Source organism: Lutjanus erythropterus, chromosome 3, assembly GCF_056507025.1.
Source record: "Lutjanus erythropterus isolate fLutEry1 chromosome 3, fLutEry1.hap2, whole genome shotgun sequence".
NCBI lineage: Eukaryota > Metazoa > Chordata > Actinopteri > Lutjaniformes > Lutjanidae > Lutjanus > Lutjanus erythropterus.
In genome coordinates, this window is record NC_139319.1 from 20,561,245 (window position 1) to 20,581,149 (window position 19,905).

Below are 19,905 nucleotides of genomic sequence, written 5' to 3' on the forward strand. Positions count from 1 at the left end.
CGACGCCTTATCCAGACAGTTTACTCCACCGGTGGAAGACACACCTGTGGAGACCATCCTCCCTTCCTCCTGCGTGGTGGGGGCGGCCAGGTGGGAGATTGAGCAAGTCGTGCAGGAGGCTCAACAAGATCAACCCATTCCCGAGAGCTGCCCTCCCAACCGGATGTTTGTTCCACCCGCCGCCAGAACTCCTGTGCTCCAGTGGGGACATGCTTCCAAAGTCGCCTGTCATCCTGGGTTTCATCGCACCCTCTCCTTGCTCCGACGCAGTTTCTGGTGGCCCTCCATAACGTCTGACACCAAGGAGTATGTTTCCGCCTGCTCCGTCTGTGCCCGCAACAAATCCTCCCACCAGACTCCTGCTGGCCTCCTACGTCCACTGCCCATCCCCCATCGCCCTTGGTCTCATGTTGCAGTGGACTTCGTCACTGGACTCCCACCGTCAGAGGGTAACACAGTAATCCTTACCATTATTGATCGTTTTTCCAAAGCTGTGCATTTTGTTCCTCTGCCCAAACTCCCCTCAGCCCTAGAGACGGCCAACCTCCTCGTCCAACATGTGTTCAGACTTCATGGTATACCTCAGGACATAGTTTCGGACCGGGGTCCCCAGTTCTCCTCCCAGGTCTGGAGGGCCTTCTGCCAGGCTCTGGGAGCTTCAGCCAGCCTCTCGTCTGGATACCACCCCCAAACCAACGGCCAGACGGAGCGGGCCAACCAGGACCTCGAGTCAGCTCTCCGGTGCGTCACCGCTAGACATCCCGCCTCCTGGTCCACCCATCTTCCCTGGGTGGAATACGCCCACAACTCTCTGGTCAGCTCAGCCACAGGTATGTCCCCCTTTATGGCCTCTGTGGGTTTCCAACCTCCCCTCTTCCCCATCCAGGAGACCGAAGTGGCAGTTCCGTCCGTTCAGGAGCACCTCCGGCGGGCACGGCGGGTCTGGCGGGAGGCAAGGGCGGCTCTCACGCGGACTGCGGCTCGAAATCAACGATTGGCGGACAGACGTCGCGCTCCTGCCCCCCACTATCAGCCGGGTCAAAAGGTGTGGCTTTCCTCACGTGACCTCCCTCTGCAGGCGGAGAGCAGGAAGCTAGCCCCCAGGTACATCGGCCCTTTTGAAATAGAAAAGGTAATCAATCCCTGTGTGATGAGACTCAAATTGCCCGCAGCCCTTAATGTTCACCCGGCCTTTCACGTTTCCCTGTTGAAGCCTGTGTCCACCAGTGCTCTGTGCCCTCCGGCCGAACCCCCTCCACCCCCCCGGCTCATTGATGACCACCCTGCCTACACTGTCCGGCGGTTGCTGGACGTCCGCAGACGGGGCCGGGGATACCAGTTTTTGGTGGACTGGGAGGGGTATGGTCCAGAAGAACGGTCATGGGTGTCCCGTTCTTTTATTCTGGATCCGGACCTTATTAATGACTTTTACAGGGACTTTCCTGGCAAGCCTGGCAGGCCGCCGGGTGGCGTCCGTTGAGGGGGGGGTAATGTCATGGTTGTTGAGTTTTTTGGATTTGTTTTGGTGTTCTTGTTGTTTCGGTTTTCCTTGTTTCCCTTTTTCCCCCCTCCCCTTTCCTTCCAGGGCAGTGTGTGTGGCAGCGGCGGCGGTCATTGGCTGGCTAAGCATAATGAGACGCACCTGGCTCTCATCAGTGCACTTCCCCGGGTATATGAGCTTGGCCTAGTCTCCACTCCTGTGCCGGACTATTCAGTCGTTGTCGGTAATGTAGCGCAGCAAGCTTTCTAGTGGATCTTTGGTGTTTTTTCCTTCGTGACTCTAATCAACAGTGTTTTTGTGCAGCCTTCAGTTCCTCTTCCGACCGTGGGTGTAGCTCTCGTGCTCCTGAACCTACGCCAGCACGGTTCCCCTCCTGTCGACCCCGCTGCGCCAGCCAGCCGACCGCGTCCAGCACCTGCCCTCGCCTTCCGTTGTTTTTTGCTCTTTTGTGAAACAATAAACTCTTTGAAAACTGCTTTTATCTCGCTCTCTGCGTCTGGGGTCCTGGCCAAACTCAGAACCTAACAAGGGAAGCAATGTAACTTTAGAAATCGTATCTTGTCTTGGTCCTAACATCAACTTTTAGCAGCGAAAACTATTTTTTCTCATCTTGCTGAGCTAAACAACTAATAAAGTTGTTTTTTTTTTTTTATCATTAAAACATACTGAAATATATATTTAAACATAAAAATAAAAAATAAAAAATCAAGCAAAACATACAAAAAAAATGACCACTTAACCTTAAGATGAGTTAGAGGTTTTGGTAGCATCTGTAGAGAAATTCAAAGATATTCAGTTCAAGAAAGTCATAACAATGCAAATTCAGGAGATAACAGAAAGACAGCAGGCACAGCCTCCGCCATCCATTATGTGTCAAAGTTACTGCTAGCTAGCTAACGCTGCTGTTAGCTTGTTAATAAATTAGCTATTACAACAAGTGCAAAGGTGATATTTAGGACAGCTCAACAGTTATCCTAAAGTCAGGAGACTTTATTTAAAAGTTTTGGTAAGTTAAGATGCTTGTGTAATACACATTTCTTAAGTAAAATTGGGATAGAAACACGTAATCCTAACCCCAGTTACTCCGGTAACGGTTAATGATGGGATGTACAAGTTAGTTAGTAACTGTAATACGGTTTCTCAAAGGTGTCTTTGTCTGTTTCTGCCCTTTCATCTGGTCTGTTCCACTGTACAGTCTTTTGATCTTGTTTTTGCAAACCTTCCACACACAATAACATTTATTTGTGAATAGGACCCTCTAAAACATAAAAGCATGAAACAAAAAAACAACATAGAGTACCTAAGAGTAGGAATCTCTCAGCCATCTGAAAAGTGATTTGGGTCAATAAACTCCAGCCATTAACTCACAAATGTCCAATCCTTTGTTCACTATAAAACCCTCCATAATCTGAATCATTATTATTCAAGTGACAGAATTACAGAATAAAAAACAAACATTTCCATTCAGGCTCAAAGCTCGCAGCTTCCTGCTGAGGCGGCCTCTGACTGAACATGTTTTCCTGTCTTTCTATCCTGTGACAAAAGGCTTCCAGGAATAGTTATTTTCTCTAAGTACTACAGAAATCACTTAGGTGTGACTCACGACCAGCCATCGAGCTGTTTTCCTCTGGATTCCTGTGTTTTATGGAGGTGGACAGCAGTGCGCAGAGAGAGCTTTCCCATCAATAACCTCTAACTGCTTCGTGGCTTGATTCTTGTCTGGTCAATGCCGGATTGGAAAGAAAATGGAGGGGATGATGCAGTAATCTATACATCAGTAGATTGCAGATTCACTCATGGGGAATCAGATTTATAGCAGGTCAATCAACCTGACTCCATGGTGACCATACACATTTCTAACCAGCGAGGAAGCTTTAATGTTTTACTTGTAAATTTCACGTTTTGAGGGAAAGTATTGTGTTCTGTATGTACTTCAGAAGATGTTGACATATTTAACATGAACAAAAACACTGCATTTGTACATGGAGAGAACATTTATTTAAAATAGTAAAAGTGTCGTAGACATACCTGCCTTGTCAACACTGCAAAAAATACGGTATCCATATATAGGAGACATTTATTGACTTATTGTCTACATATATAAACTCATTAAACATTTTCACTCACTCCCAGAAGTTACTTCACTGACATTTCATCTTTTCTCAATCTGAATTCAGTCACAGAAAATGGAATGACGCCCAAAAAGAGATGAGAAATTAAAATAGCAAAGTAATTTATTTTCCTTAAGTGGATTCATGTAACTTTAAACTTGTTAGTCCTTGGTATGAGGTTAAAATGTAATTTTGTTGTCATTATCTTTGAAGGGCATGATGACATCAGCAGCTGATAATGTAAATGTAATTAATTTTACAGGATCTACTGCCCTCAGGTGGTTAAAGTTACACTCCACAGCTGAACGCATGTCCTTTTGTTGTGTGTCAGTTTGTCTCCGTGATTTTTGTTGCATTTGAGGAGGACAGCACAGAGATAATAAGATGAAAATCTCTAAGATTAATATTTGTGTTAAGGTTTAACTGAAGGCCTCTACCGGAAAAATAATGAAATTGATTCAGGTAATTCATTTTGTTAATTATGTCTGATATCTCTACAGGAAATCTGGAAATCACCATGAGTTTTTATTTAAGCATATGAGCTATTCTAGGCCTGACCTATATGCAAAATACTGTAATTATTTTGACAGATATTGTAACTGCGATATCAGTCATGATATTAGTGACTGCTGCTGGAGTCTGTACCAAACAATCATGTTCCTTTCTGTCTGGACCATATGATTTTCTAGGTCAGGGCATCTCTGTAGCACCACAGTTCTTCCTGTATGATATGTTGTGTGACACATTTTTCCTTTATCAAAACACTGGCCGTCCTACCATTTGGATATTGTACTTGGCAATATTGCAGTTTCCATAATATTTTGATTACTTGTTCGGCCCTAGATCACTCTGATGCAGCTTAAGTTCTGCCTTCCAAGTGTTTCTTTACATTAACTCAAAGCTTTTTAGTTTTTTTTTTTCTCCTGCACATCACCTTTTATATTTTATGCTGGTGGACTGTGAGATTTAGGAACAAGGATCCTCAACACACATCTGTAGAATATTATAAATTAGGATGAAATATAATAAGTGTTTTTAAAATAGTAATTACGCACATAATTAAAAACTACACATTATATTTTTCACTTTCTGTACTGTCTGCTCTAAAATTTAAATTTATAAAGGAACATTTCAAGTCATTTGCTGCCCCCTGCTGACTCAAGATGGTTATACACAGTATACCTGTCAGGATTCAGTACTTTGTAGCATTATAACTTACATGATCAGAGAAACAGACAATGAAACGCTGTGTTTTAATTTATTTAAGTATAAAATTTGAGAAGTAATAAAACAACTTGAACAGCTTTTGACAAAACACAGACCCAACATGTTAAACCATGTTAAATCATTCATATTATTTAAAATATAATGAAAAAGAAAACCCGCATTACACAGAAAAAAGACAAAACAAGCAAACCCGTCTTATTAATAATGAAGCACAAACCTAAATGAGATTTTGCCATATTAAAAGTATTAGTGTCAAACCTTCTTCCTCAAAAATAAAACCCGATGCATCTTTGTTTGAAACTTTGTGTAGCTTCTGTATGAAATGATGTCTGGTGTCCCTGGAGTGAAATGCTGGTAAAACTCTGAGTTAGGCCATGGTGTATTTTTTAGTGGTTTTGGTAGTTTTTTTTTTTTTTTGACATTTGTTCAAGCCAATGTCCCTCCACGTGCCTGCAGAGGAAAAAAAAAGACACAGCCAAGTGGTTAGCTTACTTACTTGCTCTAAATAAAGTAACAGACATGAACCCAGTTTATGTATTTTTTTTTTAAGTGTTTCACAAGAATACTCTGTGTTTGCTGTCCAACTGGACTGAAACAGTTTAAAAGCAGCATACTGGTCTGAAGACGGAGATTTTCCAACTCACCATGGACTTCATCTCTCGTCCATCACCATCACCGGGCTTGTGCCGACCCGTTTTCTTACTATTCTCAACATATTCCTGGGAAGGGAAAGACAGAGATACAGATTAGTTATCTTATCCTAATTTTATTCAAAAGAATGCGCTTCTTGTACGTTGTTTATCTTTATCATAACCTTTTTATTCTTGAGACAAAAATGGTGCCTAAAGTTCATAAATGTAAAAAAAAAAAAAAAAAAAAATAGCAACTACAAATACTATTGTTGGATTCTGTCTGTTTTTTTCTCTGAGCTGCTTAATATTCAGTTATGAATTTACACAAAATATTCCCCACGGTCACTGTACATGATTCACTGGTAGCCTGCCTTTCCACTGAGCTCTGGATTAGAAATATGGACAGTTTTTCATAGTACAAGAATAAAGCTTGTAGCCTGAAGCAGCAGGCAGTGCTCAGCAGAGTAAAACCACCAAGAAACCACTGGGTCAAAATAGATCAATAATTAAATAAAAATGGACAACTCAAGAAAAAACAATGGGCCTCATGGAAAAATCTTTTTAGAATTTTATTTTATAATTTTATCCTCCCTTCATTTTTTCAGTGAAGTTTGTTCATTTTAGTGTTTCAAGTCAGTTTCACAAAATGCTCTTAACTGAACAAACTTTTCAGTCAGTTTCTTTCAGCCCAATTAACTCCACCTGTTCTTGTTGCGTGGTTGAGAGTTTTGACGATTAGAGCAGTCAATGCTGCTAAAATTGCGATATAAGGAAACCTGTTAGCTCCATTTTCAATCACAAAAAACATAAAGTTGAAATCCCATTTTGACTCTGTTCTCAACATTTGTACAAAAAATCTTCCTCCTCCCCAAACTGATGTTTCTTGTTCAACATTCTGTCTTTATTCTTGAAATCTAAAATAAAAAAAAGATATAAATGTCTTCCTCCCCTCTGTTTTCATTATGCCTGGTCCTCATACTCTTCCACAAATAGGGGCCTTTAAACGATCAAGAAAATATTAAGAGTACAACTGTCAACAAAATGTTATAAAGAGAGAATGTCTGACATGACGTTAATCCTAAAAAGTGTCTTTCTAAAGCAAAGCAGTCTATGAATAACATTAGAGACGGTCAAGGGGACATGACAATCACAGACGTATTAGATGAGAGAATATTATAGCCTACAGTACGTGATGTTACATTGTCGGGTGCAAGAGAACACACAGGGAGAGATTGGCATAGAGACCCCGAGGCAGCTGTGAGATTTTTTCCATTCATTGCTGAAATGTAAAAGCTGCTGTGCCGAAATATGCCAATAAAAACTAGAAAAAAAAAGAACATCTCTCTTGTAGATTGGCAAACCGTAAGGATGATAATATGGTGTAAAGAGAATTTTGAATTAAAAACGTGTTTGTTTGAGATATGCATTTTATTTCAGTTAAGTCCAGTATCATATATTAATTCTGAATTCATTCAGATTAAGGCGAGTTTCACAGCCAACAGGTTCTCCTACACGCTGAGGCGAGTTGGTTGAAATCTCAAACCACTAGATGCCACTCAGTCGTATGCACTGGTGCTTTAAATTACTATGCAGGTACACCTTAAGATGGGGAGAGTGATTCTAGAGAAAGATAGTTGATTGTTGAGTCTCATTCCCAGCTCTAACTCTCAGACTGAACAACCCAACAAAACAATGAGATTACTGAGACAATATGACTACATGGAAATGAGACTAGCAATCAACTTTCAACAATCAATCTTTCTCTACAATCTCTGTCTCCACATTTAAGAATGAACCTGTTCATATGAATTATAATTCCATGAGGCCCAATGAGCCCCCAAAAACATAAAACGCTTTACGCGCACTCTCCTCTTACCATTAAGGCCTTGTCCATGTAGTACTCGCGTCCAGGGCTACCATCATTATACTTTGTGTCCACGGCGAAGCAGAGGAAGAGGACGTCGACCACATTCTCAAAGACAGAGAGGAAGCAGTGAGCCACCAGGAAGGCAAACAGACAGACGATGAGGAGAGGCAGGACCCACACGGTGTAGTCCCTCTGGTAGTTCAGAGCCAGGACGCCGGCAAAAGCTGTGCAGGAGACTACAAGCACCTGAGAGTGGAGACAGAAGAGTTCGAAGACATTAATGTCTGTTTGGTTTGAGAGAGAAATCTCACATAAAAACATCCAGGTATTGGTTTCATCAGCAGGAATTATGCCAGGTCCTAAGCTAAGTTATTTGTAACTAAAGTTCAACCTGAGGACCAAGCATAAATCTTATGCCCGGTCAGGAGAAGACAGAGTCAAACATAGTCTGATTAATACAGACAGACACACAGCATCTTGTCACAGATACCTTCTACTCTGTGCTTTGAACTCAAACATCAAAGAGATGTTACTAATCAGAAATGTGTGGAAAATTTAATTAATTAATTAATTGAATCAATTAGGGACCAACATGTTGGGACAAAGGGACACATTTTTTTCTACAAATAAATAAATAATGTAGTAATTTAACATTTTGACAAATTTAAAATAACATCAAAATAAGTAAGTGCGAAATACTGTCTATGAAAAACATAGACAGTATTTCGCAAATTGTATGAAGTTTCTCCTCACACAACTCTGAAAACAGCACAACTTCTTAAGGCAGCCTGGAGATACTGTGGTCACTAGTTCAATGGTAAAATGAGTTCAAAACAGACGGTGTGCTCGCTAACATCTGTCCATCGATTTTATCTCAACAATCATTTATGGCCTCTGTTATTTCTCTCCAAGTCGACAGCTTTTTCTTATTAATTCTTTTTTCCCCATCATTATTATTAGTATTATTATTATTGTTTACCTCAATGTGAGATGACGTTTTCATTTTTGCTGCAAATCAGCATGACAGAGGAAGATTATTAAAAATGTATCCTAGCAATGCATGTTGCTAGGCAACATCCATAGTCTCGTAGGCACTGAAATGAACACTCATCGCTTAGACAGGCGTAGTTAAGACAAAGCTAAAGTGTGGCTGCTGCAACTGAAAAAAACATTCTAAAGACTGGTCTTAACAAACTGAGTTAGCAGTTAGGACCAGGCTTAGTAAAGACCAGCTGGTGCAAGCTACTCCAGAATATGTCTCTGATTGATACCTTTCCCAAGAAGAGGACAAAGTCGCCCACAGTGTTGATGGCGGCCACGCGGAGGGCGTTCTCCACCAGGATGACGAACGCGTCACGGGCAGAGGTGCAGAAATTGGTGCTGTTGATGGCTGTTGCAATGTAAGCATTCTGAAATCACGGGACATGGACATGAACACTGTAAATACTTGGGATCTTGCTTCCACTGTGCAGTGTTCTAGATTTTCGTCCTTCACCAACCTGAAATGACTTACTTGATTTAAATATGCGAGACACTTCTCCAGACACCACAAACAGCAGACACAAGCTTTCAGCATGCAGCGAGCGAAGGCATTTTCCTACAAGAAATGAAGAAAATTCACAGGTTCACAAACTTAATTAAAACGTATGTATTAAAAAGCACTGATAATTGACATGTGTAGTGAGGTCTTAATGGAGTTTTTGAGTTTGTAGCATTTTAATATCAACTTTCACAGCTTACTTTTCCTTTGAGCTTGCTGTGGATATACATTAGGATGAGACGAGGGATCTTAACAAGCGTGATGATGAAGGAGCCTTTGGCCAGAGTACCCAGATGGTAGCGGACAGTGCGTGCCATCGAGGAAAGGATGGGAGTAGCTGGCATCTGGGACTTATTCCTTAAGGTGCAGGGAGAAAGACAAAATTGAAATGATACAGCCTTTAAACTAAATTATCAAATAAACGTGACAGCAAAGACATCAAAAATACAGATTTTTCCTCTTGCCCAAAGTACTATTTATCCATCCAGATAGTTTTGGTGTGAACTGCAGAATTTTGGAGATATCAGCCATAGAGTCTGCCTTCTCTCTGATATAATGGAACTAAATGACACTTAGCTTGTGGTGCTCAAAGTACCAAAGAAGCATATTTGAATGACTTAACAACAGTGTCTCTTTTCAGAAATCATGAGCCGGTTACTCAAAATAATCCACAGACCTGTTTGTGAGAAGTTTCATTTAGGAACTACTTCTTTTCTACACTCCCCAACAACTGCGTTAGAGAAGGCAGACATGTCTGTCACCAATACCTCTAAAACTGACACCAAAACATGATGATGAAAAATAAGTATTTTTGATTTTGTCCTTAAGCCTTCCATGTGATAAAATATGAATTGTTTTCTGTTACTAACCTTGTGAAGTAGTAAGTGACGACAGCTCCAGCAATGGTCATCTGCTGGAAGGCAAGAATGAACTCACTGATCCAGATGAGACCCACAGCGTGGTACCACACCAGGTACTGAAGAGGTCCCTGCATTTCATATTCAACCAAACCTGTAGAGTTGTTCTTTATCGGTGTCCCTGTGAGGGAATACGAGCGGGAGTTTGGGTCATATTATGTTACGGATCAGTCATTGCCATTTTTAGGGCTACACTTTGAAAGTCAATGAGTGGAATCATTAGTTGTAGATTCCTCAGCAGATTTCAAGTCAAGCAGACTTTGCTTGCACATTACAAGAACGGGATATAAGAGGACAGAACATGTACTGGTGCATGTGATGAGAGAAGGTGAAGCCTGTGGTGGAGTGGCTGGGAAACAAATTTAGGTTCTTGTTTTTTTTTGCTGCATCCTTGTACACAGAGCAATGCAACAGCACAGCAGGCTGCAAACTTTACAAACAAACCACAAAACTGTGAGGGAAGTCTAACATCAGACAGCAGGTGACAGCACTGTCAGCAGACCAGCAGGAGAGACGCTCAGTGTTTTGTTTTTTACATCAGGACGAGGGCAGTTTTATTTTCTGTACAGGTCACAGATTTTTTATAAAATTTACCACTGAACTATGAGCACTGAACTACTTTTACTTTCTATGGCTGTGTGGAAATCTCATGTTTTCACATCAGAGATGGTGAAGAAAGGCATTAAAAGTCTAACAGGTAAAATATATTCATGTAGGCTGATATAGGAGTTCAGTGAGGTGCTATTATATTGAACACTCAAATCTGATTCTATTGAAAAAAAAAACTCTAAATGGGGTGCTGGCCTAGTAAATTAGTAAATTTACATCAATTATGTTTGCATTTAATGTACATCCCTCTAAATTTCCCTGATTATTATGAGCATCCTACAAAAACAAGATAGATACACTGTGCCTATCTGATTTTCACTTGTAATTAATGTATTACTGCAACAAGTAACTGTTACTGCTGGTCTTCATGAACTCAAAATCTTCTATCATTTAGTTGTTTGTAGTGAAGTTCAATACGATTCCCATTTAACTTTACCAACTGTCTGAGATGCAAAGATATAGCATATTTTATTAATTCACCAATTGTAAATAATAATTACAAATATAATAATTAATAGGGAAGGGAAGAAGGTCAAACAAGAGATTTCAAGAATTTCATTTCACTAATCTAACCAAAAGAAATGCTTTAGGATATCTACTGCAGCTGCTATCATGAATATTATTACCCACATATTTGCCATATTTAATTTCCATATTTACCACAATACACCCACAAACATGTTTTGACTTTTTTGAGCTGGCCCTTTTGTTTTAAGTATTACTTTGCTGGAATTAAAACTCAGCTGTAGAAAAGAGAAGTGGGAGCCGAAGAGAGAAGTTGTTCTTTGACTCCATCCTCCCACATCACGAGACCAGCACAAGATTCCAAATGTAGGAGTTTAGTCATGCCACCAAACTGAGACAAAATGTCACAAGTAACAAACTTAATATTCTGCTTGTTTGAGAATGGTACCACTGATACATCTGATGCTAGCAACTACTCCGTGTCCTGTGCTGACGATAAAAAAATATTCTGATGCACGTACACGCAAACAAATCCATGAATCAAGAAATCTGACCAACATCCACACAAATGAACTACCAGTACTGGATCCTTTGTCCTCACCTGAAGTCCCGAGGAAGAGGAGCACAGCAATCCAGTAGACCCAGAAGAGCATGAGACAGAGGAAGGTCCAGAGAGGCTGCAGAACCAGCAGAGGAAGGTGGATGAACACTTTTCCAGCCACGTGGAACAGGGAGATGGTGAGAGCCACACGCTTCCTCATACAGAACATCACTATCAGGAGAATGACCTGCAGGGTTACACAGACAAGTGAGGCAATAAAATTATTGAAATAAGCTTAGATGGAAGAAAATTACCATACTAAAGATACCATCAGTCACATTTTAAAGTATGTAAAAATATGATGAATATTTTGTTTTGGTCAACATGATTTTCCCACATAAAAAGTAAAACTAATATTTTAAAAAAACTCTGAAAAGGGACACACGGCCCATCCACCACTGCTGCTTGCATTACATTGACCAGTGAAAGAGCAGTGCACAGACACAGAGCAGAGGAAACATCACATAAACTCATCCAAACATGTTGAGCCTCAGTCAGACCCAGACTCAGACGAGGAGTCTGTTGTGCAAGAGAATTGGCACCTAGCAGACATATCACAATGGTAAGCATAGTCAGCATCCTTTGTTTATGTTGTTTTTTAGCTTGGTAGCCTGTAACTTGCTGTGGCCTACACAGCTAATGCAAAATCTTGCTCTCCGTACTGACAAATCCGCTCTGCGCTGGATGCTTCATGTTTCTTTGCCTGCATTACAGCGACTGGCTTTGTACTTGTGCTAAATCCAGCTTGAAACTAAATGTTTGAGTCTGAGGTTTTAGGGAAGTGCACGGTCACACACTTTAGGAGACATAAACATGTGGAAGTGTTCGAGTGGAAGGGATCTTTAACTACTACACTGTGCAATAAAAATTCAACAGTGCAATACATTGTTTACACTGGAATCAATATTACATTTATTCATTTATACTCTGCATTTCAGCCAACCTTTAGTCATATTTTTAACACTCTTGCATAAACCGCATCTCCAGCATCGTTTGTTTACACTGTTGATGTGTGCCCATTGTATATGTTGCATATATTGTAAACACTTTTCTTTATGCATTTCTTATTTTCATTTTTTCTGTATAATGTTGTATACTGTAACATAATGCACATATTTCCCTGTACTTATTTCTATTTTTTCCTCATTTCTATACGCCGATAAACTTCTGTTCTTGAATGGGAGCAACTGTAACACAACCTTTTTCCTCCCAGGGATCAAGTAAGTACATCTGATTCTGATGTAATTTAGATATAAGATATAATCTATCATCAAATGCATACACACATACAGTGGCTGTGCACGCAGACATACCGTGAAAATTGTGGCTCCTATTGAATACACAAGCAGGGCCTTCACATTGTCTGCAGCCACTTCTTTCCCAAATACTGATAAGGTGTTATTATTTAGGGCTTTCCTGTGGTCCACGTACAGCCACCAGAGGACGCCTGTCCCACCTGCAGAAGATCAGAGCAGAAGGAGTTCAAACAAAATCTGAAAGCGTAAACATCCTGTGCTGTTGTCTTGTGTCAGCATAAACACAACACAAGCACATTTTAAAATGTAAATATTAATTAAGTGAGTAGGTTTAAGAGCGCTGGGACATGTGTGTTGCTTGAAAGATACCTATGGAGCCGATGATCACCAGAATTGTTAGAATCCACACCAGCACTCTGGAGATGTAACGAATGACTACCATCATGATCAGGGACAGAACTGAGAGAAAAAACAGAGTACGAGTTTATAAAACATTGCTAACATGGAAAAAGCTGCAGAAAAGTGCAGATTCTACGGTATCTTTTCACTGTGAGGTTTGAACAAATACTGTTTTATTTTAAAAATAAATAAAATACACCGAACTATTTAAAGCAATAAAGCCATCTGCTTGTGTTATAAGTGAAAGATAAAAGCCCTGACGTCCCATGTAGGGAAACTCTGTCCTTAATTTGCCCAAACCAGACAGATCAAATAATTGAGATAAAAGATGTCTAAATCTTTTGTGCTGTACCAACGGGAGAAGTTAGACCTTAAAATTCATGTCTGTGGGCTGAACTTCAGTGGATACAATGGCTGTAACCACTCAGACATTTCCTGTTATTTTAATGACAAAAATAGCTTCCCCTTCCGAAAGTTGCTTTCCTACTGAATCCTCATGAGCAATTATGGCTGGTCTAGTGGGAGCAGCAGAAAGTAGAAAAACATGCCAGAACCACACTCTTTGTCACTGGATAAAAACGATTCATCACTCACTGAAAGTATCCACATGCATGATTGTAATCAAGGTGTAACCATGTGTTATACCTAAAGCCAGCAAACAAAGTCCCATGATGATCTCCTTGCTGGCCATAACCCCTGCAATGACCCGGCGAAGCACCGTGTTGTCACTGACAAATGTGACGAATGCCTGCGCGAATTCAGCGTAGCAGTTGATGTCCACAGGAATACAGCGGTGGAACACTGGGACAGACTTACTGCAAACACACAAAAAGATCATGGGTTTATACATATATATATATATAAAGGTGAGAGGTAGACTTTCTGTGCTCATGATGTGGATTGAACAAACCGGACCTGTAATGTTATCTCTCCACTTCCGAAATAGGGCTGCAACTAACTAACTGCAACTTTAATTTTCAATTAATCTCACTGTTATTTTTACAATTCAGATAGCTTCTTTTGTCCAACCAACAGTTCAACTGTTGGTTGGACAAAAGACACTTCTTTTACTATCATTAATGACAAAGAAAAGCAACGACTCATTAAATTCAAGAAGCTGGAACGAGCAAATGTTTTACATTTATGCTTACAAATGATTAACCGATTATCAAAATAGTTGACAATTAATTTTCTTTCTATCAACTAGACTGGGCTCTGTGTGGCCATTTGCCTTTATTTTTTGTTACTTTCATTACTTTTGCATATTGTTATTTGTGATAATAACAGTGAACATACTTATTCTATTATTATTATTATTATTATTATTATTATTATTATTATTATTATTATTATTATCCTCTTGCATTTGTTTACTACTTGTGTTCTGAATTTCCTCTGTGTGCACTGTGTAAAGCACTTTGGATCAACTGTGTTGTGTGTAAAGTGCTATATAAATAAAGTTGAGTTGCGTTGAGTTGAGTAGACATTAGATGGTTGCAGCTCTATTCCAAAATTGTAAAAAGAAAAAAGAAATAAAAAGAAAACGGATAGTAAAAGTAAAAAGACATCATGTTATGTCATTTTCTGTCGTGCTTTAAGGGGCAGGTCTATTATTTTTTAAGGTGTTTATATCTTTCCGTAGCCGCCCAGTAGTGTTCCTTCTGTATTCAAATTGGCACATTCACATTTTCCTTATGTGCATATGTTTTACCATCAAAATGCTTTTTTCCAAAGTCCTTCTAAAAATATTTCTCTACATGACCTAATGTAGATTTCTGCATGATGATGCTTCTATATATAAACCTGAAAAAGAGGAACCTACGTCACTGCTTTTTGGTTAAGAGGGAGTTTCCATTTGAAAACCCTGGAAAAGAACACAGAGTCGCCCTTTAAACATACTGTACCCACATTAGCTTCACTAAACCCTTGACTGACTGCCCCCTTTTCCAAAAAACAAAAACAAAAAAAACAACAATAATGGTGTTAGTAACAGAGGAAAACTGGTGCTTTAATTTAATCAAAGCCTAAGGGATATGATTGATTACCTTGGTGGAACAGGCAGTTTAGGACATTTTGTGAATCTTTCTGAATGACCTGGGTATCTTGTTGGAGAAATATCATAGGAGCAGAGTTCAGATCCTTTTAACAAAAGAAAACAATAATTAAATTACAAGTTCAGTTTAATTAAAATATCTACAACCTGTGAGCAAGAAATTGTAAGTAATTATAACCCTTTTCATGCCAAACATTTATCACAAAGAAATTAAGATGAGGCTATATGGACAAAATCAAATTTTACAGTATTTTGACAAATACATAAAGATATCTGCACAATGTTGTAGGGATGATTATCGGTGTTTTCACAAAATATTGACACAATGAGATTTTTGATAAACAATCATCAATAATGTGGATTTAATGACTAAGTGGGTAAACGCAAACAATAGAAGAGCGAGATCAGCACTTGACTATAATGCAGACTTTAAAACCATAACAATTTCCAAATTGTGAGACAACATCTAGTCTAGTCTAGTCTCACAATATCAATTAATTATTGCTACATTTCCCAGCCGTAAAACTAATGCATGTAAATATTTGAACATTAATAAACTGGAACTCTCAGTTGATATTCTCAATCTTGTCTCTAACACATTTTGACTCGTGCTGTTTTCTCACCATTATTCAGAGCAAACCGCTTTAAATCATCGTATGTCTTCAGTTCAGCAGCAGGACATTTTGAGACACACAGGGCGATGGACTTGATCCTCCTGTTAATTAAGTCAAGGTTGCAAGGGTCTAGAAAGAAAACATACCTGATGGGAAGAGAAAAAAAATGGAATTTCAGATTAGCTCTTCAATAATATAAAGCGTTGCCACAACTTTCCCTCCAAAATACTAAACTATTTTACCCTTGAACAAAATATCAGTATATTTTTGGTTATTACTATGCCAGCTGGGACTGTTCTGCCTGGGCAGAAAATGAAAGATGGTGACATTTGCTACTGTGGCGCACAGATCCTTCTTTGTAGCAGAAACGCCTTTTATTCAAAGCCTCCATGGGCAATCAGCCCATCAATAAAGCATGACCCATTGTTTCAGTAAAACTGAGCCTACAGGCTGCATGCTGATGGAGAGCTGCAGCCCAAAAGGAGAAATATCGTCAAAGACTTCTCACATAAATTACGTCGAGAGGAGAATTCGGGACAACTCTGTCTGGCCGACAAAAATATGCAACTTAAGATTTTATAGTGAGAAATTAGGAAAATATATGCTCTTCAACTGTGCTTTTCAGACTCTGAGCAGCAGAAAACAGTGCAACCATGAGTCAGAGCAGATCTAAGTTGCTGATATTAATCTACATTAACCCTCTGACTGATGACAATTCATGCAAATTCATGCAAATGTATCAAAGCTACTTGAACAGATCAAGCATCAGACCGTCCTGGACAGAGAAAACGCTGAAAATATTTGTTAACATGTTACAATAGACACTGCACCTGGACCTGGACAGCTCTGCCTTATCAACTCTGTAAGCCACGACAGGAGGTAAATTAACGTGTTTACACATGTAGCTACTTGTTGTTTGTGGCAAATTAGATTAGGATTACATGATGCAATCCCTGCATGTACACAAGTAATGCTGGACGCTGTCCTTCTGTGCCCCCACACTCAACTACAGAGGGCAAAAAAGGTCTCAAAAAGTCTACTGTAATGTACTGAGTCTATGTATCTATGTATAATTAAACTAACTAAATCATGAAAATGGCAAATACTTTGCAGGGATTTGATGCAACATATTTAGTAAAAGAAAAGCATGAATGAGATGTAAATGAACCCGTAAGTCACGTTAGGTCATTTGTAACAAATTAGACTCACTTTTTGTCTTTCATGTCCCGGCCACTGAGCTTTACGCCCTCGATCTTGGTGTTATTCTGACCACAGGTGTTGCCATAACTGTCATATCCTGAGATGAGCCTGGAAGCAGCCCCCGTGGCGATGGGATAGCCACAAATACACAGCTGCAAGGTGACACAGATCAGAGTAGAGGGAGTTAAAAAATCTGCAGGATAACATGAACGACAAAGATTTAATATTTGAATATTAATGTAGCACCATGCACTCATCGTTAACAACTTGTTTTTAAACAAAATCTAGAATCAAAACATGATTTTTAATTTGCCACAATAAAAAATAAAAGATTTTTTGTAATGTGCACTTTGGTTCCAGTTTCATATTAAACCTACAGTGACTAAAATGAATTAAATATAATCCAACAGTCCATGATTATAAACTTGGGTTTTTGTTAAGGCTGTTTTAGAGAGGTGTTAATTGAGCTTTATAGCAATTCTGTATGATGCTCTTTGTTTTCCAGTTGAACTTATTTGTGTTACACTTTTCTCTCAAACTATTTGTCCACCTCATTTATATCAGTGATATATATCACCTCATTTATAAAGTTTAGTCAACACCTCTCTGAATCAGTTTCAACCAAACCTGAATTTATTGCATGGCAGTTATGTACAGGTTACCAACTTTATTTCTATGCTTCATTGATTATTGAGTATAGAGTGAAGCATATAATAGACTATGTCTGGGCAAAATATGATTTATATTATATTGATATAATATTAAGCTGGACAATATATTGATATTATATCAATATTGTGACAGGAGACTAGAAATCATCTTAGATTTTGGACATCATTATATCATGATATGGCATGACTTTTGTCTTTTCCTGGGTTTAAAGGCTGCATTGCAGTAAAAAAAAATTAACTCATCAGACTGTTCCAGCTGTATTTGCCTTTATTCACTTGGTTATTTAAATCCACCTTACTGATGACTATTTATTAAAAAATATCATTGTGTTCATATTTTGAGAAAGCACCAACAGGTTCGGTCAAAAATATAATATTTGATTTTGTCCATATCGCCCAGCCATACAATAAACAGACATGCCAATACTCAAAACTGTCCATTTCTAACATGCAACTCAGTAAAAGTAGAAGTAATGCAATTTAATATAACAGCCTTAAAAATAATGTTCATCCCTCATTAAAGTTATGGTCATGTTTTTGTTGAGAATGAGATTCTGATCATACTGGGAGCATTAGACTGTGATATTGAACTGTATTGCAATACAATATTATCCTAACTCACGGGTTCCCAAACTTTTTTATGTCAAGGACCTCCACAACAGATACACATAAGAACCCCAGTTTAAGAGGATTTTGTCTTAAAGACATCCCCTGAGGATTTTTTATTTATTTATTTTAAGTCTGAAGAAAATAAAGTCTTCATAGTCAATCGATGATTAAACTGGGATCACTATAAATTACAATCCATCAAAATGACCAACACTATTTCTGCCTTTATAGGCTGCCTTAAAAATGTGCTAAAATATTCTGCTCCCTTTACCATGTATTGTACAGGGACAATCAGGGGTCATGTAATTGATAAAAATGGGTTGCAAAAAAAATCAGAAATACCTCTTAACCTTTATAATGCAATACAACAGCTACACAAACCATGAAGCTGAATCGACACCTATCTAAAAAAAAAGTTTCAAAAGATAAAAATAAATCAATATTTTTGCCCTGGTAAATGTAAAACTCATTGCATTTGACTGCAGTGATTTAACTAGACGGACCTGAGAAAATGGCAACACACTGAACTGAAAACTTACCATCCCAATACAAAACAAGGAGAATATGATGAGCCATGGGATGTCGGTGCAGCTGCGATCCTCCAGCGGTTTCCAGTCACGTTTGCCCTTCCAAGGCATAAATAATAAATGAATTAAAAGATAATAACAGATGACACAGATAACTTAATTTGTTTCTGGGACTGCTGCGGGCGGTGCAGTAGCCTCCCCGCTGCTCCAAAACTCAACAGACAGACAAATCACTGTGTTGTTGTTTGTTGTTGTTGCTGTAAAACTGCTTCTGAACAAGAAGTGACGCTGTTGCTTCTCGCGCTGCCCGAAACTCCTCTGGGAATCACTGGTGCAAGTTTTAAAGTAGCCATTACAGCCGTCATGTTTGAGCTAACTTACCTCCGTGCTGCCACAACATCCCATCGTGAACGAGGACTCGACAACTTCAGCAAACTTAACCGAAAACAAAACTTTACGTGCTTTTTCTTTAGTTAAACTTTCCAGCTCATTTCCCTTCTTCTTTCCCTTTCTACCTATGAACCATACAAAAAACACGAATTAACAGCTTTGTTTACGCCTTGTTCATTTCAGTAACGTTAACATACACCCATTTGTGAAACTCCCCTCGTTCAGAGCTTCAGGTAAACGCGGAAGAAGTCAAATTTCTTATGCTGCTTTTAGGGGCTGTCGGAAATATCCAATTTTGTTTAAGACAGACCAGATATCCAGTTGTTATTGTCAGGCTTTAATTTGCATTCTCATTTTCATTTAATTGTTTTGTTTTTACCTGCGTGAAAAATGGCAATGATGCCACAGAAGAAAGCGAGGCTTTGTTGAAAGAACATCTCAGTAAATGGGACTTGGGTCGACAGGAACCCATAACACCTCTTTGGTTGCCTCATAAATGTACAATTAATTCAGTTAATCGCAGTCAACTACAGACAGTCATGTGATTAATCATGATTAAATATTTTAATCGATTAACAGCACCAATGCATATATATAACTTTGTTACTTACTACTACTGTTTTGCTACCCACTTACTGCAAATTTTACCATTGTGGGACTATTAAAAAATTGGTGTATAGTAAAAATCAAAACAGCAAATGCTGTTACAATCAAAG

The 19,905-nt window shown here is 39.0% G+C and overlaps 2 protein-coding genes across 2 annotated transcripts; one reads left to right on the forward strand and one right to left on the reverse strand.

Moving 5' to 3' along the window:
- The first annotated feature begins 298 nt into the window (after positions 1-298).
- Positions 299-1,528, forward strand: LOC146329947 (uncharacterized). Its single transcript, XM_084712970.1, has 2 exons — positions 299-449; positions 568-1,528. Exon 2 carries the CDS (start codon positions 833-835, stop codon positions 1,478-1,480), a length of 648 nt encoding a protein of 215 aa, XP_084569096.1. The 5' UTR covers positions 299-449; positions 568-832; the 3' UTR covers positions 1,481-1,528.
- A 3,645-nt stretch (positions 1,529-5,173) lies between these two features.
- On the reverse strand, positions 5,174-19,423 carry LOC146329948 (choline transporter-like protein 1). The gene is made up of 15 exons (XM_084715334.1): positions 19,181-19,423; positions 18,812-18,898; positions 17,002-17,144; positions 15,802-15,938; positions 15,171-15,264; positions 13,771-13,940; positions 13,096-13,185; positions 12,784-12,926; positions 11,471-11,657; positions 9,748-9,916; positions 9,079-9,235; positions 8,852-8,935; positions 8,610-8,747; positions 7,348-7,584; positions 5,174-5,558 (listed from the first exon to the last, which is right to left on the reverse strand). Exons 1-15 carry the CDS (start codon positions 19,202-19,204, stop codon positions 5,439-5,441), a joined length of 1,980 nt encoding a protein of 659 aa, XP_084571460.1. The 5' UTR covers positions 19,205-19,423; the 3' UTR covers positions 5,174-5,438.
- Positions 19,424-19,905: the final 482 nt, after the last annotated feature.

Coding starts and splice junctions, on each gene's coding strand:
- LOC146329947 (XM_084712970.1), top strand. CDS start 833: ATGTCCCCCTTTATGGCCTCTGTGGGTTTCCAACCTCCCCTCTTCCCC.
- LOC146329948 (XM_084715334.1), bottom strand. CDS start 19,204: ATGGGATGTTGTGGCAGCACGGAG. Junction 12,927..13,095: donor GGTGATCATCGGCTCCATAG/GTATCTTTCAAG, acceptor GATCTTCTGCAG/GTGGGACAGGCGTCCTCTGG. Junction 5,559..7,347: donor ACATGGACAAGGCCTTAATG/GTAAGAGGAGAG, acceptor TTCCCTTCCCAG/GAATATGTTGAGAATAGTAA.